An 18,973-nucleotide genomic window follows, 5' to 3' on the forward strand; every position below is an offset into this window, starting at 1 on the left:
AACTACCTGAAAGGAGGTTGTAGCCAGGTGGGTGTTGGTCTCTCCTCCCAAGTAACAGGCGATAGGACAAGAGGAAACAGCCTCAAGTTGCACCAGGGGAGGTTTAGATTGGGTATTAGGAAAAATTTCTTCACTGTGAAAGCAATATTAAGCATTGGAACAGGCTGCCCAGGGAAGTGGTGTTTAATACCCTGGATGCATTTAAAACACGCGTAGATGTGGTGCTTAGGGACATGGTTTAGTGGTGGACTTTGCAGTGTTAGGTTTATGGTTGGACTCGATCTTAAAGATCTTTTCCAACCTAAAGGATTCTATGATTTAACACATCCTACCATTTTTAGCTGTTACCCTCACAAACATCTGAACTGACGGGTTAGTTTGGGGGTAAGGGGAGAGAGTGAAAGGGTGGGGGGAGCCTTCCAGGTAGGTAAATGGGGTGATAATGAATTGCAGCCTCTCTCTGCAGTTCTAGAATCTTTATGTAAAGGCTTCCTGCTTCAGTCTCCGCTGTAAACTCAAGACCTTGAGGTGAGCACTGTTGTCGTTAGCAGCACAACTGGCCTTTAACCTGGTGTTGCCCTATAGGCAACTTTTTGAAGCAAGGAGAGGGAAGAAAGCATGTTAAGGTGAATGGATAGCCAAACCAGTGCTCTAAATCTAGATGTGCATTAATGGAAACATGTTGAAAAGCTGAGAAACTCAGTGGCAGGTAGAAAATGTTAAAGCGAAGTAAAGTATGTGTTCTTTAATATTTTCTTTATTCTTTTATATGTGGTTTGGGGAAAAAGCTAAATTTGAATACCAAATGAATCTGGTTTTAATGTTCCTAATCCTAATTTATTTTATATGAGAAATAATCTTTTTAAATCCTTTAAGCCTGACTAAACTTGCTATAATTCAGACACATTAATGCATCAAAACCTCTGTGGCCTTACTTTAGCAAGCTGGAAATATTGACCACTTTGACCCACATCAGTGGTTTTATATACCCACATGGTGGCTGTTTGAGTTTTTACGTCGTTGTCATCCACTTTCATAATGGTCTTTTTGTTATACATAGCAACTTAAACATGAGCTATTTCTACTTCATTTGTACATGGGCCACAGAGTTAACTGCCTTCAGCAATCTAATGTATAAAAACATCTCACAGCCCTCTCTCAGGAAGAAGCATACAAATAAGCATGACTTTCAGAGGCTGAAGCTGGGTGCGTGAACAGGGCATGATTCACAACTGTGAACTCTTTACCAGTCAGGCTTTAAATGGAAATATCTTCCAGCTGATGATACAGGCTTTACAACCTTCGTAGGAGAGTTCTTGTCACTTGCTTAAATGAGTGTAATTACCACTAGTTGAAGTCTCATGCCTACTAATAATATTTAACTTATGACCTATTCCTCTGGTATTATACAATTCTAGGGGATTTCCTATAGCAGTTGCAGATAGCCTTTTGAATTTCATTCAAGTATCCATCATTCATCCGTTTCTTAAGTGTAGTTGTCAGGACAAATCTTGAATCATTTGTACATTTTTGTGTAATGAATGTAAATTGCAAAGGTCTAATGCTGTCTTTCAGACTTAAGCCTTTGGATATAGAGTTTATGAAGCGCCTGCATGAAAAAGTGAATATCATTCCACTTATTGCCAAAGCAGACACACTTACACCCGAGGAATGCCAACAGTTTAAAAAACAGGTGAGTTGAAAGGTTAATATTTACAACATGGGATAATTTAGTAAGTTGGTCCCTACGGAAATGGTGAGATTTAACTTCTCACATGCAAAGTTTAAACCCTGAAGCAATGACTTGAGACAGCAAAGCTAAGTAATTTATATCTCTAGATTTAATTATATTTCTTGGTGAAATAATCGTGTTTCTATCCTCAGGGGAAGACGTTTCAAGTGTAGTATGATTCTTGGCAAGTGAAATAATTCACTGCTGAGATAAAAATCAGTAAGGGAGGACGGGAGCTTTCAAGATTTAGTTGCCTAACAGAAGTTGTGTGTTTTAAAAAAAAAAAAAGTATTTAACAGTATTACAGTACTATTGATTGTATTGTGGTATTAACTTTTGTTTTGATGCGCTACATTTATTAAAGATGCCTCAGGTATTAGATGAGAATCAGTATATCTGTTGTTCAGTCTTGGGCTATGGTAATACATTTTAAAGATGGTGAGATAATTCTAACATTGATAGAACTGATATCATTTCTTTGTGTTTGTAGAATAAATTTGGTATTAATGTCTCTAAGTGGTTTATGTTTTATTTCAACTGCATGATCAGAGTAGAACACTTAGGCTTTGCTGTATTGTATGGGGAGGATAAGGAGGACCCGGAACAGGACAAGACAAGGCATGAATTTGTTTTACTGAATTGTGTCCAGTCCTAGTTTAGAAGAACACAGGTTTTGAAAATAAGTTGGCATTAAGATGTGTTGTGTGCAAAACTCTTGATTTAAGATGAAAAATTAAAGGACATTTTTTGCCTTGGAGAAATGTAAGCAAGGTACCTGAAGTCTGTTTTGGTTGCATTTCATGGGCTTTTTTTGATGTAAAGGTCGGGGGGGAACAGTAGAACACAGAATATTTCTCGATCTATAAGCAGCTTTATCAATGAGTTGATGTTACATAGGGGAAACTTTCCCAAATCAAACTTCGAAAATAAGTACTTGCTTGAATTGGAAACTTAATGTTCTTCTAAGATTGCAAACCCATGAATTAGAAGTATTCCCCAGGGCTCTGCAGTGTAGCTGTCAACTAAATGGTCTAATATTTTTCCGTTCTAAAATTCTGGAAAACTAATCAGCTTATTTTTAAAAATACCCTTCAGACAAATCAAGCACCAAAACAGTACAGTCTCATGTTTGATGATGCTGTTGGTTATTCTTAAATTTCCATTAGTGCTTGTAAATATTTTTCAACACAACTAACTGCTAGAGTCAGTCCGTCAGTCACAAGCTCTATTAAAATAGGCAGGTGATCCTGCTTCAAGCAACTGATGCTCAGGTGAGCTAGAAACAGAAAAGAATAGGAGTGACAGCAGTATCTGTTGTGGGAACTCAAAGGGCTGAAGCATGCCTGCAGTTATCTATTCAAATCTTCTTTTTTTTAAGGGTCTCAGTTGTGACACTAGTCTGAGAATTTAAGCTGTACTGTATTAGTTTTTGCATGTGCAGGTAGAATTCCCATTAGTGTAAATCTGTTTGTCTAGTTGTAGGAAACTGCTGTTCATTCTTGCTGCCTTATATTGATGAGGTAGTATTCCATTAGCTGTGAGGGCTCTGGCTCTGATGCTGTCTTCTCCTGGCTAAGGAGAGGTGGTCATGCTGATAATCCTGTGGGGTCACCTGATGGTGTTAAACATGTACAAATTTTGTGATGTAACTTGGTCACCTTAATATGCAAGGATCTTACGTATCAAACAAAAGGAAGGAGAATCAGATTGCAGCAAGAAATAGAGTTATTACAAAGTATGAATTCCTCAAACTAAACTTGTTTTTGTTTTTAGATAATGAAAGAAATCCAAGAACACAAAATTAAAATATATGAATTTCCAGAAACAGATGATGAAGAAGAAAATAAGATTGTTAAAAAGATAAAGGTAAATAGTTTTCTTTGAAAAACTGCATACTGGTGGGAAGGAGGGTAGAGAGTGAAAAGCTTTTTTGTCATTAACGAAGAGCCCACCAAAATGTTTAGAAGATAAAAATTGAATGTAAAACTGTTCCTCAGCAGAGGCAATGAATGACACTTAGATGACTTAAGTCTTTTAATGGCTAAAATTCAGAATGAGCAGCAGTGGATCACATGCTCATTTAATAAACTCTTTAAAGATCACTCTCTTTTTATTCCATCCCTATTTGACTTTTATCCACCTACCATATTATGTTGGATTCTGAGCTTTGAAGGAGGCAAGATTTGTCTTTCAGACAGAGGTGTGCAGTGGCACAGAGTGCGTGCATTACAGTTAATAGCTGTCTGACTAATTGATATACTGAGACCTTAATGGAGACGAATGACTAAAGAGAATCAAAAGGGCTGTCAGGCTGTTGAAAGGATTTTCTTTGTTTACTTGTGGTTTTGGTTTGTTCTTTTATGTCGAGTCCATCTTGTGTATGTTTCTTGAGCGTTGTTTCTGTTTGTTCAGTAATTTTAATATCCTGCAAGAGCTTTTAAATTTTTTTGTTACTGTGGGAATCACCTAGGATAGATAAACACAAATAGCACAAATGGAAGATATTCTGAGACTAAGCCTAAAGGAGAAAAGCAGAACAAAAGCTAGGACAAAAGTCAAAAATACTTAGCTTTGGTACACTGTTCCATTCAGCTACTTGAAGCTTGTCCTCTGTTACTTGTTACGCTGGAGGGTATAGCTGGAAACAAAAACTTGAAGTAGTTCTTTACCAAACATTTGAAAACTGGGTACAAGATCCAGTCAAAAGTAACAGGTTTTGTAGCCAGTGGGAATATGAATTGGTAAATAATTACCGTGCAATTGATTAAATAGCAAATGGTTTTCCTGTTGCTTAGCTTACTAAGTAACAGTAATGTCTGTTTCTTAACTAGATTTACAGAATACAACAGTGTGAGGAATTTCAAAGGGGTGTGTGTGTTTATATATGTCATGTAGCTAGACAGAGGTTCAGTAAACATGACTGTTCTTGCACTTTGGGTAAGCTGCATTGCAGTGTTATAGCATCAGACTAGCTTACATCAAGTTTATACATGGGCATGCTTTCAGTATCATTTGACAGTAGAAATTTTGTTTTTTAAAGTAATACTTTGTCTTGTAGGACCGTTTACCTCTTGCTGTGGTAGGTAGTAATACGATCATTGAAGTCAATGGCAAGAGAGTTAGAGGAAGGCAGTACCCATGGGGTGTTGCAGAAGGTAAGGATTTCTAATGATTTTTTATCCATTTAAAACTTATTAGACAATCTGTATTTGATATGTTTGAAATGTTTAATTTGAATGTGCTTTGGTCTGGACATTTATTGAATATACCATTCTGTTATTCAGAAAGTCTTGGAACAAAGTAAAGGTCCAGCAACATGTAACTTTGTAAGCAGGTTCCTGTTGAAGCTTCACTGAGGAATTGTAAAATCTGTAGTAATTCACTGCAGTTGATGATGAGGCTTAAATTACAACTGCTTGCTAGTGTTATTTTAATTTTCTTCATGTAAAAAAAATTATGTATTTCTTAAATGCTACTTGCTAGAATATTATAAATGTTAATTTGATCAGCTTGACTAGCATAAATTCAACTTAAAGTTTCTGGAAGAATTTTTTTTCCCCCAAAAAAATCTAAGTCTTAATTGCTGGGATGTAGCAACAGGAAGGTAACTGGTAATGAATTGAATACTTTCGATAGTTCCCCTTTTTTTTCTTTTTCTTTTTTTTTTTTTTTTTTTAGTTCATTTAAAACTTATTTTCTGCTGTTATAGAGGCTTGAAGATAACTGCACGTTCTTCTTGGCAACCATTGCTTGTGCTTTAATACTGTTCACTTATTTCAAAAGGCACAGGAAAAATAAAGCTTGCACCATGCTGTATAGTGAAACAATCACTATTAAACTATTTTTCCATGATCATTGAACTTTTTCCTTGTTGTGTGCATGTATTGAATAAAGAGTTTTGGGGTTTTTCTCACTATTTCTGCCTTCCAAGGGCAACGGACTATAAATTTGATGCAGTATAAAATAGACAAAAACCCCCACCAACCAACAAGCAGAGTATGGACCAATAATTTAAAGAGAAATGCTGTAGCACTTTGAAGTGCGTGTCTGGCAGGAAATGAGGTTTGGCAGAAAGTAAAAACCAGCTGCACCAGAGAGAATCAAGCTTTGTTTTTAAGGCTCTTGCATTAGCATTTGGAGATGTACAGACGAGCGCTGCTTTTCTTTGTTGTAAAACAAACTTCATAAATGTTTCAGACTCATGTGATTGTACAACTTTCGGAAGGCAAGAACTAGCCTAACTAAAAGGAACCTCTTTAAGTGGCTTTGAGTCTGTCAGCTAAGGACAAAATACTTGAAGATGATGCTTTTTTTGAGAGTAGGACTTCACGTACTATCAGAGCGGAACTTACCAGGTTGTATAAAACCATGGAATAAAATAGTGCAGGAGTACAGATGCAAGACGAACACACAAAGAAGCTATGTGCTTCATTTTTCTGTATTCACTGAACTTACTGGGTTATTTTAATTCCTTCGTCCTGTTTTTCTTCCTCCTTCCCGTGAAAACGTCCGTCTTTACTTCAGGGGCACATAGGAACCCGCCTCGCACCTTTCTTTTGTGTGCGTTAAGAGTTTTGTGCATTGCCATCTCTCTCTGCACACCAGGGGGTTCTGGGGTGTGCATTTTTCTCCAGTGTCATTTCATTATCTTATCAGGGAAATGCCACTCACAGCATCAGCCTCTTCTACAGTGCTGGGATGATGGGCACAGCTGGAATAAGTGGCATCTAATGACAGCTGCTAACCCTCTCTTTTGGTCTGTAGGCAGGCGCATCAAATTAAATATGCGACCTTCCTTTGCTTAGTTGATAAAGAACTAAATCCACATTAAAATTAAAATGCAGACTTTTGCAACTTGGGGAGAAATAGATTGTGTTAAGTCTGTCTTCTAAAGATTTTGGATCTTGCTGAATCTAGACTGAGGTTTTCAGTTAGTGTCTGGTTCTTAATTATACAACTGTGATGGCAGGGCCTCCAAAGGATCATAAAGTTAGTTTAAATGGCAAAACTATGTTTCTGTTGTGGTAGCTTATTCTGCCATACTGACTTGGAGTACAGTTTGTCCATATGGCTTAGGGGAGCATAGGAACTTTGCTGGTAAGATATATTGATATAATTCTACTGTTAATGCTCTCCTACTGTTAACGCGCATACTGCTGAGTAAGGAAAGGCTGAAAGTCATCTCTTGTTGGAATGAATGTAGGATATGGGTGACATCTAAAAGCCTTATCTCTGTGTAATGCACATATTTTGGTTGGCATCTCAACAAAAATTTACCTCTTTCTGTAGTTGAAAACGGTGAGCACTGTGACTTCACAATTCTGAGGAACATGTTGATAAGGTAAGTAACTTACAGGTAACATTAAGTTTTCTAGTATGTCTGAGAGATTGGAAAGTCATACATTGGAGAAAAAGGACTTGAACTGTCTTGACAGCTCTAATTTAAATGGAAGAATGACAACACTGTGAGGAATGGGACAGTAATGCAGGGATATAATTTAAGTCAATTTGCAAAATGAACATAGACTGATTTTTCAGATAGTATTTTGTATTTGTACACTAAACTGATAAATTCCACTTATTGACAGAACTCATATGCAGGACCTGAAGGATGTCACTAACAATGTACATTATGAGAATTACAGAAGCAGAAAACTGGCAGCTGTTACATACAACGGTGTTGACAACAACAAAAATAAAGGGCAGCTAACAAAGTAAGTTCTTGTTAAGGTTGTATTGTACTCTAATCTTTTTGCCTTTTTTTTTGGTGGTTTGATTTAGTGTATGCGTGGTGGGATTTTTGGTTTGGGGCTTTTTGTGGCGGGGGGGGGCGTGGGGGGCTGGTGGTTTTGTTTGTATTTATCCTCCATTCAGTTGCCTCTTCACTGTGTTTTGGTCTGAACACTGTATATTTCTGGTTTACTTGTGGTTTGGTTTTGTTTTTTTTTTTTTCTATTTCACTAAAGTTTACGCTAGTTTATCTGAACATGTTAACTGGATTTTAGTTAGATTCAATTCTGAAAAGAATCGTTACATTTAGTATTTCTGTTTATAAGTTTTATTTCACTGGTACTTATTGCAAAGTTTTTGTGCATTAGTGTTTCTATTTTGGTATATATACTACTTTTGGAATTAATGGCTCTTTTGCTATGAATGCCTAATACTCAGTGTCAGGAATGTTTTTGAGAAGAACGGGTTAATATTTGTTTAGAAACTTTGAAAATCCAGATCCACTATTGTCATCTTTGAAATGCTGCCCTGGCTACTTCTAGGGTTACTTATCATGGCAGGGAAATTATTGCAACATCTTTATCTTTTGTGAGAGGAGAGTTGCAATGCAGGGTTTTGTTGTTGCTGGTTTTTGGGTGGTTGTGGGTTTTGTTTGTTTGTTTGTTTTTTTAACCCTAGTATATCATTTTAATTACCTTTTGACAGCAAGCTGTTTGCCAACCTGATGAAATTATTGGAAGATTTAAAAGTAGGCTCTACTGTATTTTTCATTTTATAATGCTATTTGAGAATAGCAATACTTTTAAATATTTTTCCTGCTCTACATGTGTCAACTGTATAAACAACAAGTAGTGATTAAATAATTAGTAATTAGTGATACTGTTTTTTTCATTCAATTCGCCAAATTATACCTGTTCTTCCTGAAAAAAGTCACTGAAATTAGATGGAAATATCTGCTATTTTTATCCATATAACAGCTACAAAGCCATTTTTCACTAAAGGAGTGTCTATTCTACACTGTCTTAATGCTTTGAAAGTGGCTATGAGGGAATGATTTAAGTGGACACGATTTAGTTTCATCTAGTGCGAGCCAGCATTAACAAAAAATATAATAGTATATGTCAATTATATCAACTCTTCAAAAGTGTAATTAAATTTAGGTAAAGTTTGTGGTGAGGTAAAGCCTTAAAATGCCTTAAAAAGCCTTCAAATAAGTGTATCCATAACACAGTGGTTACTTCTCACTGTCGTGTTTTTTGCCGTCGTGTTATCAGTGACTTGCATCTCAAGGCTTCTGAATGCATATAGCAAGTATGTTAGAAATATTTCTCAAGCTACAATTGTACTCAAAACAGTACGGGCTTGTTGGTAGAGAGGGGAAGAGTTTTAAGAACTAGAATTAGTAAATGACGTAGATAGTGTGGAAAAATTGGGATGGGGGACATATCAGGTAGTTTGCATGTTTGAGAACAAAACAGCGCAGGTGGGCACGTCAGAGAAGGAAAAAGTGCTTGAGCGCAAGAACCTGAGCCAACTTTATCTTTGCTGTGGTGATAGTGTATTAATAGTAGTGCAGAATAGAAAATTCTGCATTTCCTTCAGGACTTCTGACTTGCTATTACTCTACTTTTTACAGTACAATTATTTGCTGTTACTGTACTGAAAAAATGAAACTTTTAATTTTGGATACCAGAGGAAGTTGTTTAGATTTTATTTTTTGTGTTGTTTAATACTGTTTTTATCCCTTTCCAAATCTTCATATGTTTTCCTTAGAGTCAGAAAAACCTTAATTTTAGTGATAACACTTTCACCATTTTGTATTGTGCCTGCTTAGATTTGTGTTAGTCTGCACCTACAGGCTTAGTCTGTACCTAATTCAAGTAAGGATTTGTTATTCTGCGTTCTTAAAAAGAATAACACAATTATTTTTTTAATTTTTATTCCCATATTGCAAACATAACAAGATGTGTTTTTGTATAAATGCATCTACCAAAAGGTTTCAAAACTTTTTGTGTCATTCATTCATCCTCCTTCCCCCTCACCCTCCTGGCCCCAGTCAGTTGCTGATAGCATTGCTGAGATTTCCTTTTTAGCTAGAATTTATTCTAAGAAGGAATTACTAGAAGTATTCTAAGGAATTACTTTGCTTTCTGATGCATGCTTATTTTTGCATCTCCTGCCATTTCGGGTCACTGCTGTCCCACCTGAATATTTCTAGGTAAACATGCCTTTTAGAACAATTTTCTCCATAAGAAATCTGTCTCTTAGAACACTGCAGTACTGCAGCTCAGAAGCAAATAAATACAAATGATGCTCGTAGCTATCAGGTTTTCTTTCTTTCAAGAGAATAAATAAATTATCACAGTTTGTTTGATTCAGCCATCTGAAAGATGGCAAAATCCATTGCAAACTTTTAGGAAATATTTCGAACCTTTCCTTAGAGTTTGTTCCTCTGAACATAGGGTGACTTAATAAATAAAATTCTTGAATGCATATACTGGTTATTAAGGAGCTGATGCTATTCTTGTCTTGTTACCTTATCCATATGTTGAGTTGCAGCATTTTTATTTTTTTTTTTAAGTTTTAACATGCTTTTTTGGCTTCAGTGTGTTTTTTGCTTTTGAATCTAGCATAGTTGGAGCATCATAGAAGGAATTTTCCTAATAACCATGTGTCTTACTGGAAATTAATTGAAAGAGGGAAGAACAGATATTAATGGTTTATCTATGCATCCCCTTAGGAATTTTATGCTTCTCTTGCCTGTTGAAAGAAGTATCTGTGTCTCAAAATGGAGCAATATTTGACTTGTCCTCTGGAAGTCTGATTCTTTCACAGGAGACAGATCCTGTATCTCTATATGAGAATGGAGACGTGCTCTGATGCTAATCTGGTGGTATTACAAGCATACTGTTAAACACAGATACAACCTCTGGCTCTGGAAACTCCTAAGCTGCTGTTCTTTTGTAGGCTGGGAAGGGTACATGCAAGAGGAGATGTACAATGCCGTGGTTCTTGACTTTTCCAGACGTATCTCCTACTGGCAGCTGTTGGAGACTTGATTGACCTTTTGTGCCTTTAAAACCGCTGTATTTTTATGGTCTTAGCAGATCTTTGTTTTTCATGCAACTGTTAATGTATTTCTTTGAACAAGAATGCAAACATGAATACAAATAGAAGTACGTGCTACAAGTTTTAATAATACTGGGCAGATGAATTGAAGCATTTTCTTCTGTCCAGTTGATAATTTTATCTCTGATTTGTCTGCTTTGATTTGGTGAAACTTGAATTGACTGTTCTACAAGTAACTCTTGTAACTAAGAGCAATCCAAAGCATGTATTTTCCGTGATTATATAGGTTTTTTTTGTTTTAGGTTTGGTGTCTCATTTCTTCAAACTTTCAACATCATCCCATCCATTACAAAAATAAAATAAAATGTCAAGGGTAATCTTCACATATACATATAACTTGTCTCTTCAAACTATGTGGTAATTGTAATTTCACACGTGTACTATGTGACATGTACGAAAATTGACATTTTGTCTGAAACTTCAAATTTTTAATTTGAGAAATCTTTTCAGTTTGCTGTATGAAGCTGATATCTTCAGTGAGTTTAAAAGTAAAACCTTTTTTAATTGAAAGTCATACTGTACACTGTAAAGATGAGCCTTAGCCATCTACTGATCTGTTCAATAACCTCTCACACAGGGTAACAAAATACACAATGCATAGAGGTCCTTCTAACTCTTACTTCTAACTCCTTTTGCCTATGTTCTCAGCCAATTCTGTGAAATAGTTGTAATGTTATTAAGCCCATCTTACTACATGGTGAGACTTAACATCATAATCTTGTTTTCAGACTTTTGGTTTTTTTTTTTTCCCCCCCTTTCCTGTAGTATTAGTGAAGCGCTAACCCAAGGCATGCTCGGGTTAAGCATCCTGCTCTGGGGAGGTGACACTGCAGCCCAGCCTTCTTCAGAGCTGAGCTCAGCCGCCGGTGAGACCTCTGCTGGCCATGGAAGCCAAGTGCTCTTTTTTGGAGCACATGAACGTTCACGGGCTTTTAATAGAATGTCCTTCACTAGGTGACAATTTTTAAATGAACAGATAAGCCTTGATACAGCATTGGTTTCTGAAAAATTGTTTAGAGCAAGTGGTTGTTCGTGTCACTAAAATACTTAAAATCGCTTTAAAACCATGCATATTCTAGGGAAACTACTCCTGAAAGTATGTGCACATCAAACCTGCATTAATATTTCAACGGTGTAGTGATTTGCTAACTGAATTTGAAATAAATATAACAGGCTTTAACTAACAGTCTTTCCTTTTACTGTGAAAAAATTGCTTTTGGGGAGCATAATTAGCTTTAGGAATCTATTAATAATGAATTTACTTTTTTAATTACTGCTTTTTGGTTTTGTGGTTTTATTTAAGCATGCTAAGCTAAGCCTCTGTATTTTTTGTTTTTTAGATTTGACACAGTTGAAGGCATGTAAGTGGTCATTTAAATTTTTCCAAAAAACTTAAAGACAAAAATTTTATAAACACAAAAAGGGTTTCACTGTTTAATGTTTCAAATTTAAAACAGTTTCCTGTTCTCCCGCTCTTGGCATTGTTTTTTTTTTTTTTCCCCCCTAGCAGTCTCTTTTTTTTTTGTTCTAAAGCTGTTCTAATGTAAACTTTTAGGAATATATAAATACTTTCAGTGACAAATATATCTGTAAAAACCTATCCTCTTTAGAAACTTCTTGGCTAAGCCTCAAGACGAATTTGGTCAAATTTCAATAATGAGTAGAAGTGGATAAATTATGAAATTCCCCCAGTTTCTATCCATAGCTCCATCACCTTTATATAGATGCTTATAAAGAATTAGTGGAAATTTCATGCTTATCTGTAAATTTATAACTCTTCATTGGATTGGGGAATTAGCTACTTTAATCTCTTCTGACCATGGTTTTATCTTATTACTGGCTCGCAGAGGTTCCACTTTGCGCATATCTAGAATAATTTTTAATTTTTGCAGATTAACTTAGAAGGGCTGTTTTAACGTACATCCTGTTAAATCAGTTAAATGTTTTACATCTTTTAGTGGTTTGGGTTTTTTTCTTTCTGTCAGCTCTTTTTTTTGTTCAAGTCCCTTGTATAGTTTTATCCTGAAATACAGGGTGATGTGCTTTTACCCACATCACATACTTAAGACCTAACAAAACCAGTTGTGACCTATGTTGTAAAGCTCTCAGCTGTAAATGCTCACTTGTTAGTTTATCAAATTTTCTGTGCAGACTGATTTTACTTTCTCAAATACAGCTTGCATGACAACCCTATTAGATTAATAGGTTGTCAACAGAAGGCTGGTTCTGCTCCTCTTTCAAGTCTGTAGAAACTGCAGCAATGCTTCCTCAGTATTCAGATCTACTTCCTAGGTTAATTTTTGAAGAGCAGATACATTTGAGAACTTTACACTTCTAAAAGGTAACAACAAGAAAATAGTCTTGTTTTGATAGTGGGTTAGCTGCCTCAAGTACTGTTACTCATGTCTTCTTTCATTTTCTTCTTATTTTTGTGTATTATTGTACTTCACCTGTGTTTAACTTTTTTTTTTCCCCCTTGACAAAAGTTGCTAGCAGTTGACCTTTTGAAGGGCTAAGGTAAACATTAGACTGAGGATCAGTTTCAGTTCCATATATTATGCAGCACTTTACTCACCAGTCTAAGCTTTGCAACTATTAGTTCAGATTAAATTTTTTTTTTTTTTAATTGAAATGCCATTTTCTTCCTTCTTGCCCCCCACCATTTGTCACCTTTAAAGTACTGGTATTTGAGGAAAAAGTTCATATGGCCTTGAGTTCATATGACATCGATTACTTTCACTGTATGGTTAGTTGGTGAAAATGGGCAAACAGGAAAGATAAAATTAATAGTCAAACCAGATCTTAACTATGTTTGATATGTAACCACCATTCCTTTAAGAATGAGTGGCAAATTCTGAATCAAAATAGACGTTGCTAATTATGTTTCAATCATAACTGAAAGACAGTCAGTTCTTTTCTCCTTTTAGAATGCTTTTTCTGCATGATTTGAATCAGAACAGAGTTTTTTGGGGTTTTGTGGTTTTTTTTAAGAAATGAAAACAAAAATTTTATTTTTGATAGGGCTTAGGCTTGCCACCTCTATTTTACAATTTGCTGATCTGAGTGACTTTTGCATACATTACATCAGATATCCTCTACTGGCTGATTGTAACAATTCCAAATATATTCAGTTCTTCATTTTTACCAACACAATAGTTAACACTTTGTGATTTTAAACCGTACATACTCAAAACTGAAACAAGAGGCCAGTGATTTGTTTTGATTGCTCTTTGTTGAACAGCAGAAAAGTCTTACAAGACTGTATGTAGCAATCATCACCAGATCAAAATCATCCTGTATTATTGGATATTGAATGTGAAACTCCCTATTTAAAACCTGTCTCACCATACATGGATAGCAGGCTTGTACAGCTTGAAAAATTCGGTAGAATCCAGGAAAGTAGTTACCATAAAGTGTATAGAAAAATTAAAAATAATGTACATTATTTTTATACATTAAGTTTATTAATAGCTTTCTAAAGGAAAATCTTCCAACTAACACTTTCATGAAATACTGATGTTCAGTTGCCCGAACCTTTTTTTGCAAAGTTGCTGTCTCTTCAAAAGTATGACCACAGTGTTCAACACAGTTGTAACGTTAACTTACTCTTGGGCTCACTTTGAACAGTGAAGACTTAGAGAGGAAATGGAACTTTTGTCTGCAATGCTCTTAAAATTTTTATTATGACCATTAATTTTTGTATATATTTGAACGGGAAAGAAAAAGATGCCTGAAGATCACTTGGAAGATGCTATTATTTTTTTGTTGTAACTTTGATTTCCTCTCTTCCCATGACCAGGTTCTGCTAAAGATAGAAACTCAAGATTTTCTGTTAACCTAAATGTAATGTTGTGGGGGACGAAAAGATATTGTATGAAATATCTTTTTGAGAAACTTTAACTAAATGGTTGCAATAAGACAAATTGAATTTAAGCTAGCAGTGCATACAGCAATCTTATTTATCTTAATGCTTCAGCTTTTTTACCTTGTTTTTTCCAGATACCCTAATGTAACAGACAGGAAAAAAGTTCTTATTAGCTAACTTTCTTCTTCTGGATTTATGGCAGGAGCCCGTTGGCACAGATGGAGGAGGAAAGGAGGGAGCATGTAGCCAAAATGAAAAAAATGGAAATGGAAATGGAGCAGGTGTTTGAGATGAAAGTCAAAGAAAAAGTTCAGAAACTGAAGGACTCTGAAGCTGAGGTAATCAAAATGTCTTAAACTCCAGTATGCCTGAGGCTGAGCAAATGTAGAGATGGCTCTTTTTCCCGAGACTTTGCAACATAACCTCTATCTAGGAATTGATTCCGTAGTTAGACTTTATGTTTAAAGACAACTCACTTGTTCTTTCTCAGCTTGTTGTCTTTGCTGAAATGTCATAAGCCCAAACTTAAAATGTACTTTTAATGCTCACATGCATTCTCTTTTTATTTTCACAGTCACAGTATGTTAAAATACTCCTTAAGTTCCTTACCCTGTCTTCCACTCTCTTCTTTGGAATATTTTGTGCCTGTTTTCTTCCATGTACGTTAAAAAGTTCTTGAGACTATGTGACACTACATAAGCTAATGTAGTAATGATAATTTGGTTTGCATATTTAAAAAGCATTTCAGGAATTTGATACAATGTCTATAAGAAGTCATCTAAATAAGAATTACTAGACTAAGAAAGAGTCAGGGATATGTTGTTGTCAGTGTTTTGGTGTCATTTGAACATACATAAATTTTATGGGTATTTAATTTTTATCACCTCTAGGTGAGGTCCTCACAGTGAAACTGTTTTTTATGGGCTTCAAGGAGCTCTCAAAGTGATCTTTTTAAGACCATTATAAAATTACATTTAAGTAGACAATTAATTTTAGGCTTTGAGAAGGGAGCTTCTCACGAGAAGCCTAATAGAGAAGTTCAGAACTGTCAAAGTTCCTAAAGAAAGTTCAGCTCCAAATTTGAGGGAAAGTGAAGAAACTTGGAAGGGTAGTTGAAATTCTTGGCAGCCCACGTGTTGTAAGCAGCCAAGGCATACTGAATCAGAGGGAAAAAATAGATCAATCTAGATTTTTTTTTTTTCTGTTGGAAAAGTGAATAGTTAAGGATATAAATACTAAGATACACCTGTCAGCAATTTGAGGATTTTAAAGCTAGATGTTTTATCTGGATCATGGTGTTTAATTAGTCACTGGATTTATCCTTAGTTTCTGTCTCTACTCTTTTTGAACCCATTTATACTTCTGGCCTCCACACTCTCCTTGTTACATGAGAAACACACAAAAATCTTTCTTTTTCTTTTTCATATACTACCTCATGACTTTTTGACTGAGTGCATCTTGTGATAGCAGTTTTTAAATGTTCATGCGATTCATTCCTTTTTTTCTGCACCTTTCGTAACTTTGTAAACTTCTGTTGTTTTCCTCTAAATGTAGAAAAGTAGGCAATAGACAGTGCTGTGTATAAATCATTTAAAAAATATATAAAAAGTAGTAAGTTTTGAAGGATTTGTGTAAGATGGAGACTTGCACGAGAGTAAAGAAAGAGGGACTTTTAACTCAATTAAAAAAACATGTCACACCACACACAAGGAATCACTTTTCCTGACAGTGTCTCCATTCTCACATGCAGCACATTTGATTGTCAGTCTGTCCATCAAGTTGCAGGAGAGACTTCTTAAACTGTTCTGGCAGCGTAGACAATTCACTTCAATAATACTAATAATAATTAATTTAGTGAATAAATTAATCCACTCAATAATAATATTTTCCCAAATAGATCCTTAATATAGTTAATACTATAGGATGAAATCAATGTTTGGGTATTTTTCCACACACAAAATCAAAGATGCCGCTAATTTATGCATTACTGATACTCGAATGCTCTGCAATTTGGTGCTGAACGTTTGCATCAAATATCAAAGAATTCTTCAATTTCCTTTTGTTTGCCACACGTAGCTGCTTACAACTCCTATTTGTAACTCAGGCAGCACTTGGGGTGTTTTCTGTTAACTGTAAAATGAGGCTACGGGATTAATACCCTTTTACTTTCTGTTATTGCCAATGCCTATAACCCTCGAGTTTTTGGTCTAAGAGTTATTTTCTCTGAAGAGAAAACATAATACTATATTTTCTTGCATTAGTATAGTTGCTGATTTGTTACTACAGCTCCAAAAGTTGCTTACTGACTCTGTTAATAACTGTTTCTATAGCTGCAGCGACGCCATGAGCAAATGAAAAAGAATTTGGAGGCACAACACAAAGAATTAGAGGAAAAGCGTCGCCAGTTTGAGGACGAGAAAGCAAACTGGGAAGCTCAACAACGTATTTTGGAACAACAGAATTCTTCCAGGTAAATTGGAGTCTTGTCCTGCAGTTCACAGTAAAATGTTCTGTAGCTTTCTGCTAAAAGGCAATTTCTGGGGTGATAATGGTCAATGGTGGCCGACCAATATGGAAGTGTCACTTAAAAGCCAAGAAAAACCTTGAACTGCTTTTAGTTATAAATAAGGGTATATCAGAAATATTGGGAAGATTATTAGCTTCTGAAGCAGATTTTCATCTGCAAAAACACTGTATCCATACATAACTAGATCTATATAAAAAAAAAAAAATGTTTGTGTTTGAAAGCTAGATTGCATCAGACTTCCAAGGGGTGAAGAGTTAAGGCTTTCAGAATGAAAGTGATAAATGCAGTACTTGACTTCATGCATTATGAGTACTGTGTACCTAATAAGTTTCATACATTGTATTGCAACCAGTAAAGCTGTAGAAAATGCATATTTAAAAAGATGTATATTAGTGATTTTTATATAAAAAAATCAGAGCATGTATGCATTATTTAACGAACTTTTTTTTTATATCATTTTAGAACCTTGGAAAAGAATAAGAAGAAAGGGAAGATATTTTAAATGCATCATTTTGACCACCAGTTATGTATTAGTTGCCAATATACCAGCCTGGACATCAGTGTTTGTTGGATCCGTTTGACCAATTTTGCACCAGTCATATCCATAGTAATGGATTTAACAGCATGACAAATTTTTGTTAATTTTGATGGAGAATGAGATGCCTTGAATTGTCTAGGGTGTTGTGTACTTGGAAAAATAACAGCTCTAAGTACCTTTTTCTTCTTCTTTTTTTTTTTTTTTCCTTTTTTTAAACAGATGTCATTTTAATGCAAAAGAAAACATTTTACTGTTGTACAATCATGTTCTGGTGGTTTGACGGTTTACAGGATCTTAAAAAATGCAAGGACTCTAGACGGTTTTTAGTGAGGATAAATTGCCATAATATGATGCAAACAATGCTTCTCTGTTATTATAATACAAGAATTCCATTCAGTGCAGCATATACAATAATGTAATTTAGTCTAACACAGTTGACCCTATTTTTGACACTTCCATTGTTTAAAAATACACATGGAAAAACGAAAGTTGTAGGCTTACAGTGCACCTAAGCTTTTTATAACAACCCTTTTATGTTTTGGATTCTTTAAATATATGCTATTCTCATTTAGTAACTTCTTTAGCCAGAAGGATCTCATTACTGCTTCATTTTTTTGTAATAACATTTAATTTAGATATTTTTCCATATATTGGCCCTCCTAAATAGAATATAGCTTCTTTCATATGGTAGGAACCAGTGAGTAAAACTTTCCTTTAACTCCCTTTTTACATTTTATGGTAAGTAGCAGGAAAACGCATTTATAGGTCATTTCTAGGCAAAATCGTGGCGTTAACTACCAACCTGTTTCTACCTGTGTGCAGTCTTTCTTTCTTCTACTAGAAATGGGAATATGGCCTCAAGAAAAACATCACCATTTCGCATTTAGCTGTATTCATATACTGCATTTCTGTATTTTTGTTTGTATTGTAAAAAGTCACATAATAAACAATGTTGTGATGTAACACGCTGCTGCGTCAGAAATTTTAAAGGAGTTAAACAACCGAGTACTTCTCTGGGAAATGTTTGAACTTTCTCTCTTCCACTGGGACTTGATTGACCTGGGTCTTTGATTTATCCAAGGAATTAATGTAAGGTATAGAAAATGCCTGTGCATTGTGGAATTGTTAGAAAACCCCGTTTCTGTGACTGTGCTCCGGATTGGGAAAAGGAAGGTCTGTCGTGCCCAGGAGAGGGCACCAAGTGTCTGCACTGCTCTGCTGCGTCCCACTAGCTCCCATTTCGGTAGTCACGCCTTCTGCAAGCTTTTATGTCTGTCTGCTGAGCTTGCTGTGTAACAATGCGTAGGCAGCCTCCTCAGGTACTTCTGGTAGGCTCATTGGCAAGGGGTGGTGGTGGTTGGTTTGACTTTGGTTTTAGTTAATTGCATCCGTTCTCATAAATGACATAGTCAGGAACTTGGTATTTAAAATACAGCCTATAAGTTCTTGAAA

General features: G+C 35.5%; 1 protein-coding gene across 5 annotated transcripts in view; it reads left to right on the forward strand.

The window, feature by feature from the left end:
• Positions 1 to 18,484, forward strand: part of SEPTIN7 (septin 7) — a 283,522-nt gene extending 265,038 nt beyond the window's left edge. For 3 of the 5 annotated variants that reach the window (XM_075745448.1, XM_075745446.1, XM_075745447.1), the window contains exons 6-14: positions 1,576 to 1,693; positions 3,506 to 3,598; positions 4,791 to 4,887; positions 7,022 to 7,073; positions 7,321 to 7,446; positions 11,932 to 11,952; positions 14,659 to 14,794; positions 16,787 to 16,926; positions 17,446 to 18,484. In XM_075745448.1, coding sequence (XP_075601563.1) covers positions 1,576 to 1,693; positions 3,506 to 3,598; positions 4,791 to 4,887; positions 7,022 to 7,073; positions 7,321 to 7,446; positions 11,932 to 11,952; positions 14,659 to 14,794; positions 16,787 to 16,926; positions 17,446 to 17,485 — 823 coding nt within the window. In that variant the 3' untranslated portion in view covers positions 17,486 to 18,484. The remainder of the gene's footprint in view (positions 1 to 1,575; positions 1,694 to 3,505; positions 3,599 to 4,790; positions 4,888 to 7,021; positions 7,074 to 7,320; positions 7,447 to 11,931; positions 11,953 to 14,658; positions 14,795 to 16,786; positions 16,927 to 17,445) is intronic. The other 2 variants (XM_075745450.1, XM_075745449.1) reach the window with 1 other exon arrangement.
• Positions 18,485 to 18,973: the final 489 nt, after the last annotated feature.

Source organism: Balearica regulorum, chromosome 2, assembly GCF_011004875.1.
Source record: "Balearica regulorum gibbericeps isolate bBalReg1 chromosome 2, bBalReg1.pri, whole genome shotgun sequence".
Classification (NCBI taxonomy): Eukaryota; Metazoa; Chordata; class Aves; order Gruiformes; family Gruidae; genus Balearica; species Balearica regulorum.